We start from the raw sequence: 15,081 nt of genomic DNA, 5'->3' as shown, positions 1-15,081 counted from the left end.
ACACTGAACAAAATGACCTTAAAATTTCCATTAGATTTTTTGGGGGAATTGATAGGCATGGGGGGGGCTTGTTTCTCTTCAATCATTTTTGACTACTAGAATAGATCCTTTCAATTTTCAACTAAATGAGCCTTTTTAGAAACTTTCTACGACAACAAATGGCCATCTAAAATTTCTATCAGATACATTTCCAGAAAATACAAGGTGTGTGTGGGGGGTATCTGACCTCTAACCACTTTGAATCTTAAAAAGGGTACTAGAACTTCTGATTACCTATCGACTGAGCTCCCTCCAAAGTTCATACAACCATCCTTTCTATGGAAACCTTAAATACCCTCGGGGCATAACTGACAACTCTTGCCTTGAGGGCTTGAGGGGGTTTTCATACTCAAGGACATAATTTCCAGACCGTTGAACTATGTTGAACAAAATGGCTTTGTCAAAATTTTGATTGGATGTAATTGGGGAAATGGTGGACGTGGAAGGGGGGTTATTTGTCCTCCAATCACTTTTGACTATTGAAAAGGGCGCTAGCCCTTTTAATTTCCAATTGAATGAGCCCTTATCGAAGTTTCTACAACAATTTCTTCAATATGAACTGCCCTGGTCTAAAACAAACCAAAAAGAAAAAAACTAAATAAATAAGACATTGGTCCCATATTGGTCTTTATTTAGGCAGTGCTATTACGCTCCCTATGATATATGTATCCTTAGTCTTGAAAGCATAACCCTAATGATTTAAGTACATTCTAGGCAATAACAGGATTTTACTTCAAATTTAAAACACATTCTTGCAAATCCTTTGAAACCCTGCAAAGCAAGATTTAGTAAAGTTCTGAGGCTTAAAATCCATTCAAAAGGCCTTATTTTGTATTATAATTTTCACTTTTATACAACAAATTTACCTCTGATCACCAAGTATAAGCACTCTTTGCAGATGGACTGGGCAGAGGCAGATGCTTTAAAAGACTTTCCATGGGCATAATTTAACCTCTGGATCTATTCTTGAAAAGTTCATTTACCCAACTCAACTACCATACTTTCCAAGATACCAAAAAAACCCTGATTTCAAGTTTACTGTTTCCTTCATAAATGGGACCTTCGTATAATATTATCATGGAATCTGCTAAATACTTTCCATATTATCTTGAAACCTTATATTATGGTTTATATGGAATCCATATTATCTTATGGTATTCATGGTATCATGGATTCCATATTATCATGGAATCTGCATGGTTATAGACTGATAGACCACGATGTCACATAATGTCTAGCCTATCCCTAACCAGCTTAAAAAGTTTAAAATTTGTAGACATTGGCACCATTCCAGCACACAAATCAAACACCGCCGACAAGACGCCCAGTTGACCACCACTGAAGTGTCGTAATGCTGCCGGCTCTCTTAAGCATTAATGAATGCAGTTACTCAATTATACTCTACCCTTATTCTTGAAGTTGTTTATAGGTTAGAAAGAAACCAGGGATAGACCAAGTAAATCCATCCTTGGTTTAGTTATAACATCTAATGCTATAGGATTATTAGAGACGTTAATCAATTTCTTATCCGCCTGACGAGGTGGCAGCGTTCTGCTGACTTTAAATTAATTTGTGCCAATTCTTTATTGCGTCAGCTGCAATGTTGGAAGATTTTAATTTTCGTGCTTAGAAATGGACAGTGCATAAAGCCACTGGAGGCGTAACAACTAGGAGGCGACTAGATGGTTTCTAATTATAGGAGGGGGACCTATTTTGGACATTGACACAAATGAATAGGAAGGGAGTTAGAAATGCAGGTGCCCCTAATCACCATTTCATCAATTATATTTATTCTAGTACTATTACTTATAACAATTCACCTGCAGCACCAAGCTTTCTGAGGACAACATAGCTATGCATACTCTTCTTCCATTCCAATCTATTTAAAGCCACTCCTTTTAGACCCTCCCAGCAAGTTCCCCTTTCCCTTGAATCTTTCTCTATGACATCTCCCACCCCAACCAGGGATTTCCTGCTTTCCATTTGGCCCTAGTTGGCAGAAAAGCACAATTTTTGGCAATCTGTCATCCTTCATCTGCTGAACATGCCCTATCCATCTCAACCTTTCTTTCAGCATAGCCCAAGAAAGTAGGATTGACCAACACTTTTCATCCAGCCTACAATTTGAAATACAGTCAGTCAACCTGATACCATGTACAGTCCATATATAATTTCTCTGACAAACATATAGCAAATCTTCATCCACTTTTTGAAGAACCTATGCTTCAGAACCGTATTTGACCACTGTCATCACTGAAGCTTCAATTATTCTAATCTTGGTTTGCAACCTTATCTTCCTATTCTTCCAAACTTTTTTTTTTAACTGTGAACAACCTGAGCCTCATCTATTCTACATGGAACATCTTCATTGCTCCCATAATCTTTACTAATAATACACCAAGGTAAGTGAAAACGTCCACCTGAGCAATCTTTTTGTCACCTTTTCATCATCATCACTTGTTCCTAGCCTTAGTGACTTAGCCTCCTTAACATTAATTTTCAAACCTATTATATTATACTGAAATCACAAAACCATCAGAAGTTCATTTATTTTGCTCACACTTTCATATAGGATGCTTAAATCGCTAAATACTTCCCTTTTTTCAAAATAATATTTATAATCATCCATGACTTATTTCTAACCTCAGAGCCACCATATTTAAGCAACCCATTTATCCCAGTATCAGCACCTGGTGCCTTATTATTTCTTAATCCTTTTAGTACTGTTGCTAATTCTTTTTCACAAAACAAATCTTCCTTCCCATCCAAGGTATCAGATATTTTCATTTTCCTCTGTATCGTTTCATGCAACTCTATCTTGGTTTAGAACATTCTTAAAATGTTCTGCCCATCTCGCTTAGCTTTTTCATTATCACTAATTGTGGCCCCATTCCTACCTTTAACTGGGACAAGTCTTGATTGACTACTCCTTCTTAATTTATTAAAATGCCATTATATCTATTATACCACCTTGAAAATTAATTTTCTCTACTTACTCTGTCTAAATTTTCTTTATAAGTATTTCAATAGTCTAAATATTTCACCCATATACAATGGTAACCATTTTAAATGCACAGATAGTTAGTAGTAGGGGCCTAATCGTAGTTACAATTTTTTAGCTTGAGTCTACTCCTGGAAAATAGGCTACTGTCCAATCTTGGACAAAGAATTATAAAATAATCATATTTGAATATGCTTAACCATAAGATTGTAGTCATCCAATCCCAACTATCTGCATCAGGTTTAAGATTAAGAGCCTGATGTCCTTGTTTAGGGAAGATACATTTTAGTCAAAACGATTATCCATGATCACACACTGTCGAAGTACTGAGGGTTTTTAACCCTAAATCCTCTTTCGTATAGTAGATATGATTTGGCTTTGCCTGCCAGCCACTTTCACACATTACCTCTCCCACCACTCATAGTGGCAGGTTCTATCTTATCCCTAATGGCCTTTGTAGATGACTTTTATAAAGCTGTCTACTAAAACCAAATCAAAACTAAGATCACATTCCTTTTCACTATCTTACCAAAGAGAGCTGTCTGAGTTGTCATAAACAATTGCAGTCTGAACCTTTTCAGCTTCATTTTCACCTTCAGTGCTGTCTTCTCATCAAATCTCTTCACAGCCTGCTTCTTTGTTTTGCGTGCTTCATTTTTTCTTTTCTACCTCTTCTTTGCCTCCCTGTTAGAAAAGGCAGCTTCAATCTTGGCCTTAACTGATGTATCAGTGAGCACTTTTGTTCTGCCCTTTTTTCTTCCTTGAAGTGTTTTGTTTTCCTGGTTGTGCTGGAATGTGGTTGTACTTGTTCATGTGCAACTATCCTATTTCACAATGGCTGCAAAATCACAGGGCTTACTGAAAGCATTGGGTGAGAATGGAAGAGCAGGTAGGGATGCGCTGGAGTTGGAACCTCTTATGAGCTTTGCAATTTGCCACCATCTTCATGGGCTAAAAAAAACATTGGGTTGGTATGCAATTCAGACCACAGATCTTCACTATGAAAAACATTTTGGATTGAAAGGGATATACCTTCAAAATCCCTTCTGGATGTTTGATGGTATAAAAGCTAAGGGGAAAGATTTTAATACCAACCCAGCTGTGATGTAAATGTTGACTTTTCTTCCAGGATTGTAGACCATCCACATATCTATGGACTTGCTTTGCTGACACCTGGGTGGATCAGAGACAGAAATATTCAATGTTTGCATGCAATGACTGCAATGGGATAGTATTTTGATCAGTATGGCCCCATACTCCTTGGCATATCGAATTTGGATGAAGATGAGCATCATGCTTCTCTGGTATGAGTAGCTTCTTAGCATCAGGAGAAGTATGCAAAGGCTTCACAAAATGTTTCATGTAATTTATAAAGAGAGGACCTTTAATCCATTTATTAAGATAAGACTTTGTATTCCTTGCACAGTGTTACCAAGATAGCCTCTTATTTGAAAAAAAATACATACTTTCAGGCTTTAAATACATATTAAAAAAACAACAACATGTAATTACATAGTGGATCAGTGTCACAAAAGTTGGTTTTTCTATTCATAAGAATAAATATTTTAGCAGTCATTTTAACCTTGAAAGGTTTAGGCTACAGCCAAGCATGGAAGTATGACTTACATGGGTGGGCAGGGAAGCATTTAAAAATGTCAAATGGCATCAATATATGGTTAGACTTAGAGAATTGTAAACACTTTGGGATTTCTTGGGAGAAGGGCCCCAAAGGCTCTCCTATATAAGCCCGGTGTTAATTAAATAATAGTAAAAGAAAAATAATATAGGGTTTTGAGGATAATTTTGGATAACAGCCAGAAACTTGCCAAGTTTCTAACTCATGAATGGTCCCAAATTGGTTGCAAATTAAAGTTGGGTAATGAGAAAGAATGACCAAAACATATATATTTGCAGTCAACAATGGTTACATCAGTGGTGTGCCGTCAACATCTCACTGGCAGCAGCACAGAAAAATCTTTGGTGATACACTGCCACTGCTATTTTTGGCCCTGCCATCACTGGCCTTCCCTTAACAACACAGCACTGGGGTCTAGATATTTCAGTAAACTTAGATTATTTCCTTTTAAATTATGTAGAAGATGAACACCCCACTTCATGCATTGTTTTATACTTTTTCTGAATATAATAATTGCTTCTTTTGCAAGTTCCATTTTGAGGTCTTAAAGTACCAAGAACTTTAAAATGAAAACTTTTGCCACTTGGCTTTATCTTAAGTCTAATTGTACCTGAAAACCTATCTTTTGTATGATTTTTCTTTTGGTTGTTATAAAATTCATGCTCAAAGTTTCACCAGTGTTTCCAAGCTGAACTGCAGCATAGCAATACACAAAACTAATCTAGTAAGTTTGATAATTCTTTTCATGCTCAAAAATTCAGCAATATTGTAGAACCTTAGAAATAATAATTCCAAGAAGACATGTCTTGAGTTGACAATGGCATAACCTTTCCTGTTCATCCTATATGAGCTAGTCAATGTAGGTCATTTTGTTACACTTGAATTTGTTATGTCTGGGTTTCCTATCTAGTTTCTGAAGTCAAAAAATAATTCTAATATTTGTACTTAAACGACACAAATTAAGGAATAAAAGTAACACTTTTGGAATGAATATTTGGAAGGGAAAAATATTAAGACAATCATAAATACATAAATGATATATGTAGGCTAATTTAAATAGCAAAACTAAATTACAATATGTAAACATTTAAATAGTAATACAAAGAACATAATAGGCTACTGCCAATATTCAGACTATTTGTTAGAATATCACAACTGTTCTCCTTCTGTCAGTTGATTAGCATTTTCCAGAAAAGAGTCACACTAGCCTACTTGATAATAATGGCCACAAAACACATATGGCTTGTGATGACCCTTCTCTAATGGTTCAAAGATAACACCAAAGCACAATAGCAACTTTTGATAGAGTACTAGATGCAAGATGGTTGGGTATGTATGAAAAGCAGCATCATACTCCCAGCAAGATGCTTGCATGATGAGGTTGTTATCAGTGGGTAATTGAATGGGATGGACAGTTCAACTCAAAATTCAGTGAATTGTGATTCCATTCCAAGTCAAGCCTGGACTTAAAGGATACAGCTGGGGGTGCAATCACTATCTCAACTTGAAGACTATTCTAATTGTTGACAGCATACTTAGAGAAGAAATGTAACTGTATTCATGTATTAATAGGATGTTTTGACAGCTTATGCAAGTGGCCTTTTGTATGTTGCTGGGTTGAATGTTTGGTAAAGAGGGGATTATTTGGTTGTAAATAATACCTGTAGGCCAGCATTGTGTTACCGTGAAGGTATCTAAGACAAGTGTTGGCAGCTGCATGTACTCTAGTATTCTGTTGTAAAGGGAATTATGTAGGCAAGTCAAAGACTGTGTAGCATGTCTCTACATTCCCTTGATTAGACTAGTACAATTCTAATTGGAAGGAGAGGTGAGACATGCACTGAATCCAAAACAGACATGACTTTGGTGACTATAGTCTTATAGAGCCTCAGAAATACTTTGCATAAGTGGCTAGTTATTTTGTGTCTGATCTAAGGCTTACATTTGCTCCTGAAACTGCTCATTGCCAGTGGCTATGGAAATTTAATTGTTTATTTATCAGTACTCCTAGATCTCTTTCTTTGGGACTTGTCTTAAGTACTGAGTTTGAATTGAAATGGAATCAGATATGTTGTGCATTGTAACCAAGCATTTAGAGACAAGTTCCCACCCTGGAGTTGTCAAGAACCTTTACTCAGGCCTTGTTTGTCGTCATCTTAAACTTGGTCTATCAATTGGAAACCTAAACTTCAAGTTTGATATAGAGTCACTTGAGAAGGTCTAGTGCAGAGAACCCAAGTTTCCTTTTGCCAAACCACAAATTCTCTATGAGCAATAATTAGAAGAACTTGGTCTCCTAACCTTAAAATATTGTAAAAAGAGACATCATTCTAGCATTCATGATGATGAGCAGTGGCATTATCAAGCCTATTCTTGGGCTAAGTGAATACACCAGAAAATGAGGTAATTCCAAGGAACTGCATCAAGATTTCTGTAGGAAGCAAGAGAAGATCAATTTCTTTGTCAACCATACTAGTCTATTGTGAAACTCACAAAGCAAGCCTTCTGGTTCTGTAAACCAGTTGACAGCTTCAAGATTGATGTTGGATGTGACAAAAAATGAGCCATGGATAACACAGTAGGATATCAATCAAGGTCTAAGCCTTGGGCATTCTTCACTGATGAAGCATTTTTGATTTTAAACCATCCTGTATCTTATAGCCTAGCCTATGTATGAATTTATAATCTATAAACAAAGTGATTATGCAACAAAATTTTGTCTAGACTTCCTAGCAATGTCTATAGTTTCGGTAAAATTCTAATCCATTGACTTTTTGCTATCTTGGAAAGTTGTTGGGCTAGAGAATTGAAACTTTCAGGGATGTGTCTACAGGCTAAAGTATATCCCGGGAAGTTATTTTGAGATCCCTAAATATACCCCTTCCCCCTCCTCTATATAATGCAGTTTTTTGTGCATTACAGCTTATATTTTGGTCAAATTTGATCCTCTATTACTATTAAAAGTGTAAATCCTTGCTTACCTTAGAAAAATTCAACTTTTCAATGTTTTTTAAGCTACTATATTCCATGGTGTTTTTCAATGGTGTTCACACACCATTGAAAAACAATTATCACCTTTTATGGTACAGTTAAGACTGGAATGTAGGTTTTCAAACGAACCCTCTTGTCAAGTTTAGATAACAATGTTTTGAAGTGTTTTATCTAAGCCTTTAAACAGGGTTAATTTAATAAGGGGTTTCTCACTCCAAATTACGATTAAGTGCAGGTTATCCTTAGCAATTCTTCTAGTAATTATTTATGCAATATATTTTTTGTATGTTAATCTATGGAAACTTTCAATATTTATTTATCAAAGAAGAGGCTTTTTTAATTTTTGTTTAATTGATGTAATATCAAATGTGCCAGCTATATGTGATTACTATGGTGCTACAACAGGGCAGGAGCCCAAATAAAAACTTCAACAATTTCGTTATTCAAGAATTAGTTTTTATAATATGGCAACCCTGCAAGTCTTCTGTTCTTTCTTAGTTAATTTTTTTTTTCTCTTATTGGCTTTTCAGGTTTGTTTTTATTTATTCAGATTTCTTGTGTGTTCAAGGGCATATGCAAGTTTTTGTTGGGGGGAGGAGGGGTGAAAAAAGTACTAAACGTGGAATAATTTGTTTATATGCATTTTGTTACTTTTTACAAGTTGAAAAAATTTGGGGTGGGGTTGAAACTTGGTAGCCAACCCCCTGGGTACGGCTTTGGTAGTTTCTATGTTTAAGTTTATCAATAACATCTACCTTTTAAATCATAATGGCGTAGAGAAAGTCCATTTTCAAACAGTTTGTGGTAACAAACTGTAGTAAGGAGTGACCCGGCTCAATAGTAACCAAAACTCTAAAAAATTGAATTTTGATATCAATAGCTACATCAAAAGAATCGCATTTTAATGCTGATTTTAAATATACAAGTTTCATCAAGTTTAGTCATACCCATCAAAAGTTACAAGAAAATTTGCCTTATTTAGGAAAATAGGGGGAAACACCCCTTAAAAGTCGCAGGATCTTAACGAAAATGACACCATCAGATTCAGCGTATCAGAGAACCCTACTGTAGAAGTTTCAAGCTCCTATCTACAAAAATGTGGAATTTTCTATTTTTTGCCAGAAGAAAAATCACAGGTGTGTGTTTATTTGTTTTTTTTTCCCAGGGGTCATCGTATCAACCAAGTGGTCCTAGAATGTTGCAAGAGGGCTCATTCTAACGGAAATGAAAGGTTCTAGTACCCTTTTCAAGTGACCAAAAAAATTGGAGGGCATCTAGGCCCCCTCCCATGCTCATTTTTTCCCAAAGTCAATGGATCAAAATTTTGTGATAGCCATTTTGTTCAGCATAGTCGAAAACTATAATAACTATGTCTTTGGGGATGACTTACTCCCCACAATCCCAGGGGGAGGGGCTGCAAGTTACAAACTTTGACCAGTCTTTACATATAGTAATGGTTATTGGGAAGTGTACAGACGTTTTCAGGGGGAATTTATTTTGTTTGGGGGTGAGGCTAAGGAGAGGGGGCTATGTTGGAGGATCTTTCCTTGGAGGAATCTGTCATGGGGGAAGAAAAATTCAATGAAAAGGGCGCAATATTCTCTAGCATTGCTATAAGAAAACAATAAAAAAAACATGAAAACGTTTTTTTCAAATGAAAGGAAGAAGTAGCATTGAAACTTAAAACGAATTAAATAAAAAAAACTAGTTTTTTTAACTGAAAGTAAGGAGCGACAATAAAACTTAAAACAAACAGAAATTACTCCGTATATGAAATGGGTTGTCCCCTCTGCAGTCCCTTGGTCTTTATGCTAAAGTTTGACTCTTTGCCACAATTCTACTTTTTAAAACAATTAAAAACTTTAGCGTAAAGAGCGTGGGACTGCGGAGGGAACAACCCATTTCATATACGGAGTAATTTCTGTTCGTTTTAAGTTTTAATGTTGCTCCTTACTTTCAGTTAAAAAAAAACTTGTTTTTTTCTATTTAGTATATTTAAAGCTCAATTTTTCGTGAGAAACCAGGAAAGGAAAAGATATAATTAATGAAAAAAATCTAATCGAATAATGAAGTGTTTTCAAACAAAATGAAGTGGTGAGGGTTATCGTGCACGTGTTGGGCCAAGGCAGAATCAAGATTATTGGGCCTTTGGTGCAAACTATGACTTCATTGATTGAATATTTGTGTTCCAACAACCCCTTCTCCCAGTTATTGGCATTTTACCAATATAGAAGATTTAGAAATGTTACACACCCCTTAAAATTTTAAAACTGGTATTTTTCACATTTCTAAATCTTTTTCATAGGGTGGTAACCAGGAAATTTTTAGGGGGAAAAGGTATTAAAGATATTTTTGAGGAATTAAAAAAAAAATTGAAACGCATGAGACTTGTTTATATTCACTTTGTTACGTTTTTACAAGTCGGAGAAAGGTTTTGGACGGGGTTCATACCCTCTAGCCCTCCTGGATACGGCTTGGTTTTTCCTAACCAATTTGAATTTAAAGGGAAAAGATTGTATTAATTTCCTCACAACCTCCCACACATTTACATTGCCATTAAAATAAACGGTCTTCTCAATATATGGACTCTACATTAATTACTCTTTTTAATACTGGATGACAAATGGAATAGTAATTACGAGTGACATAGCAATTCCCCAGGGAGCCGGAACAGCTTTCCAGGATCTGAAAGGAGCTTTTGATGAAGTTATAAGGTATTTTAGCATTCTTATTTTTAATATATCTGTGAAAAATTTATAATGACGGAAATATCGTTAAAGATTGCTAACAAATCCGTAAGATGTTCGTAAGTCTTCTTTGTGTTTGTTGAATTGAGAGGTCCCGTTAGGACAGTGTCAAATCACAAAATTTAGAAAGGTTAAAATGTGTTTTGAAAATATAGCGGGGGGGGGGGGGGAATCTGTGGTTCTTTTTCAAAGAAAACACAAATAAAGGCATTTTCAATTAAAGTATTTTTTAAAAAATCTAGAGGGAGAGTATGGGGCGATTCCCTTGTCCCTCTTGTAATTGACGCCACTGGTCTCAGATTTCTGTTTTGCCTCTCTTCAGGTTTTTAAAAATTGCTATTGAGCCTTCTTGAAAAAATGGACTTTCTCTACGCCATTATGATTTAAAAGGTAGCCTAGATGTTATTGATACACTTAAACATAGAAACTACCAAAGCCATACCCAGGGTGGCTACCTAGTTTCAACCCCACCCCAAATTTTTTCAACTCGTAAAAAGTAACAAAATACATATAAAAAATTTTTTCCACGTTTAGTACTTTTTTCACCCCTCCTCCCCCCAACAAAAACTTGCATATGCCCTTGAACACACAAGAAATCTGAATAAATAAAAACAAACCTGAAAAGCCAATAAAAAAAAAAATTAACTAAGAAAGAACAGAAGACTTGCAGGGTTGCCATATTATAAGAACTAATTCTTGAATAACAAAATTGTTGAAGTTTTTATTTGAGCTCCTGCCCTGTTGTAGCACCATAGTAATCACATATAGCTCGCACATTTGATATTACATCAATTAAACAAAAATTAAAAAAGCCTCTTCTTTGATAAATAAATATTGAAAGTTTCCATAGATTAACATAAAAAAAATATATTGCATAAATAATTACAAGAAGAATTGCTAAGGATAACCTGCACTTAATTGTAATTTGGAGTGAGAAACCCCTTATTAAATTAACCCTGTTTAAAGGCTTAGATAAAACACTTCAAAACATTGTTATCTAAACTTGACAAGAGGGTTTGTTTAAATACCTACATTCCAGTCTTAACTGTACCATAAAAGGTGAGAAACTACCAAAGCCGTACCCAGGGGGTTGGCTACCTAGTTTCAACCCCACCCCAATTTTTTTCAACTTGTAAAAAGTAACAAAATGCATATAAACAAATTGTTCCATGTTTAGTACTTTTTTCACCCCTCCTCCCCCCAACAAAAACTTGCATATGCCCTTGAACACACAAGATGGCTCCTGCCCTGTTGTAGCACCATAGTAATCACATATAGCTGGCACATTTGATATTACATCAATTAAACAAAAATTAAAAAAGCCTCTTCTTTGATAAATAAATATTGAAAGTTTCCATAGATTAACATAAAAAATATATATTGCATAAATAATTACTAGAAGAATTGCTAAGGATAAACTGCACTTAATCATAATTTGGAGTGAGAAACCCCTTATTAAATTAACCCTGTTTAAAGGCTTAGATAAAACACTTCAAAACATTGTTATCTAAACTTGACAAGAGGGTTCGTTTAAATACCTACATTCCAGTCTTAATTGTATCATAAAAGGTGATAATTGTTTTTCAATGGTGTGTGAACTAATTATGGAATATAGTAGCTTAAAAAAACATTGAAAAGTTGGATTTTTCTGAGGTAAGCAAGGATTTACACTTTTAATAGTAATATAGGATCAAATTTGACCAAAATATAAGCTGTAATGCACAAAAAACTGTGTTATATAGAGGAGGGGGAAGGGGTATAGTTAGGGATCTCAAAATAACTTCCCAGGATATACTTTAGCCTGTAGACACATCCCTGAAAGTTTCAATTCTCTAGCCCAACAACTTTCCAAGATAGCAAAAAGTCAATGGATTAGAATTTTACCATAGTTTCTTCTAGTATAGCCTAGCCTACTTAGATGCTAAAAGATGTGGTTTAAGGTAAAATAAAATTTGTAAAGGAAACAATTAGGCTAATATACTTGGAAAGATGCTAAAGAGGCATGATGAATGATTTTATTCATTTTCAACCAAGCCAAGTAATAGAAAAACTACAAATCACCATAGGCCTATTATCAAATTGAAACACAGCCTAAGCTAACCTACAAATCATTAAGTCAAGGCAGACACCTCCAAAAGTTAAAGAAATTAGTTTTATCTAGGACTGAAAGAGGTCATAAATGTTTATACTATCTTTTATGAAGGGAGACGGGAATTCAACTACCATTTGAGCATTGTTGAGTCTTAATCAGGTATAGATTATAAAGACCTAGTCTACTTACTTAGCAATTACTTCAATACTTGAACCAAAAAGCCTTCTTATATCCATTTCATCAAAAAGAACGACATACGATATTGTCTTAAAATAACTCAGTTAACACCCTAAGAAGTTCTATTAGTATCCGAGAAGGTTGGGTTATTTTGAATATTTGAAATTGGCAAATTTCAGCAGCGGTGCTATATATCGCAAGCATTATATTTGTAACTCGGCCAAACATTCAGCAGATGTCTGCCGTTGTCTTAGACAATGTGAACGTAATAGAATATATATTTTTCTTATAATCCAAAAATGGATTTGTTATCCAATAATTTTCTTTGTAGCTCTACAAAAATATCCAACAGGCAACATCCATGGGGACACTTTGGAGGAGCCCGAGTAAAGAAGAGCAAAAGCACCAGTTTTTTTACTAGTAAAGGCTATTTTCCTTATGTCAATCATGAATCAATCATTTATTAAATACTAAAAAAGACTTTTAAAAACTTAAAACGGTTAATTTACCCAAGAAGCAAGAACCCCCAAGTTAATTTTCCCTCAAAAGTTTCACATTTACAAACTCACGATTTTAAAAGTAAATGAAGCAGCATTTGTATATCTAGTTTCAGGGACAAATCTATAGTATTCTATTAGAGGGGTCAAGAAGAGTTCATATCCAGATAGCCAAGGGGAATGAGCTACATAATATTTTTCTCCAAATTATTGGGAGGCGGCGACTGCTCCCCTTCCCCACCCCCTTCAAAAAACGACGCCTCTGTCTAGTTTGTCAGATATCCAAATTTTTTTTAATCTGGGATGTTATTTGTATTAAAAAGAAAACACTTATCGTTAGGTAAAATGCACTTGAAGCGCATTTTGCCCCTGAACTATAGTGATCAGGGGCGTCCCAAGCCTCTGTTGACTGGTGGGGGGACTTTGCAGATTGTACCGAATCACTATCTGATTTTTACCGAATTAAAAAAAAAGATTAATCTTTAAATATATTGTAATATGTAGAAATCGTATACTGTGTACAAGATCATAATTAAAGAGAAATTCACCAGCTTTTCGTTCCTTTCCACTTCTGAACTATCTGAGATAAGTCACACTAATCCACAAAATCAAAATTAAATTAAACAATTAAAAAACTGGTCAGAAAAACCGTAACCAGGATTTTTGTTGGGGGTAGGGATTCGGGGAGGAGTACAAAAGAAAATTTAGAGATTAATCTTCCTTGGGAGGGAAGAGTGTTTTCTACAAGGGTGCATTTTCCGCGGTGTTTTTTTTAGAAGGAGGGGAGGGGGTAAACGTCAGCCATCGATGGGTCATTGGCGGTGGATTAAACTTTCAATGACGCACTGATGATACAATAGGTTATAATTTAAATGGATAATAGAATTTTCCGAATTGATTACGAAAATCATAGCTACAAATATTTTTTACCTGACATTGATGAATGTAATAGAGTGGAGTAAATTGATATTAGGACCACTTTTGTTTCTTGTCATAATAAATGATTTGGCAACAACACTGGATGACCACTGGAAGTATGTCGACGATCTGCCGCTCATTGAATGTTGTCAAAAAAACCTACCAAGCAGAGCAGGTTCATTAATGAAAGATTTATGTCAAGAGGCAAAGGTGGACAAAATGACTGTCAACTTTGATAAATCTGTAATTTTAACATTTTCTTTTTTAAAATCTGCGCCAGTTTTTAATCCACCTATTCCCAGCGCCAGTCATGTGACCGAAACTAAACTGCTCGGCATTCATATCACTTCAGATCTGAAGTGGAATAAACATGTTGATGGCATGTTAAAAAAAAAGCTAATTTGGCCATCAGGTCTCTGAAGTTGTTGGCTCGCCATGGAATCTTTGCACCACACCTCCTACGTATCTATTTCTCTTTTATACGTTCCACACTTGAATACTGTTGCCCTGTATGGCATTTCGGGCTGACTAGGGAACAGTCGGACCGGGTTGAGAGGGTGCAATACCGTTCCCTCCTAGTAATCTCAAAAGCCCCAAAAATACCGTACATATCCCTCCTTAATCAGTTTCAACTTCAAACCCTTCAATCTCGTCGTTTAAAACTAGCCCTATCCTTTGGTAATAAAATTTTGTCTAGCCCTATACACCGAAATATCCTTCCTCCCCAACATCAACCGGCACGGGTAAGCCCACTCAGGGCCGTTGCAGAGCCTGTACCAAAACTTCAACCTGTGACTGTGTCACATGCTCGTTATGAGCTTAGTTTTGTGCCCTCGTTTGTTAAGTTGTTTAATGCTGGGTCGACTTTTTAATCCGGATTCTTGTTGTTAATTGTATATATTATAATTTTGTGTATACTTGTTGACTTATTTTCGTGTGTATGTGACAATTATTATTGTTAATTGTATATATTATAATTTTGT

The 15,081-nt window shown here is 35.4% G+C and overlaps 1 protein-coding gene across 1 annotated transcript in view; it reads right to left on the bottom strand.

Moving 5' to 3' along the window:
• LOC136035833 (uncharacterized) overlaps positions 1–12,820 on the bottom strand; it is a 32,833-nt gene extending 20,013 nt beyond the window's left edge. The window contains exon 1 of the mRNA XM_065717794.1: positions 12,696–12,820. Within this exon, the coding sequence (XP_065573866.1) occupies positions 12,696–12,742 (47 nt within the window). The 5' untranslated portion in view covers positions 12,743–12,820. The remainder of the gene's footprint in view (positions 1–12,695) is intronic.
• Between the last annotated feature and the right edge of the window lie 2,261 nt (positions 12,821–15,081).

Source organism: Artemia franciscana, chromosome 14 (genome assembly GCF_032884065.1).
Source record: "Artemia franciscana chromosome 14, ASM3288406v1, whole genome shotgun sequence".
Lineage (NCBI taxonomy): Eukaryota > Metazoa > Arthropoda > Branchiopoda > Anostraca > Artemiidae > Artemia > Artemia franciscana.
This window is presented reverse-complemented; position numbering and strand designations above follow the sequence as displayed.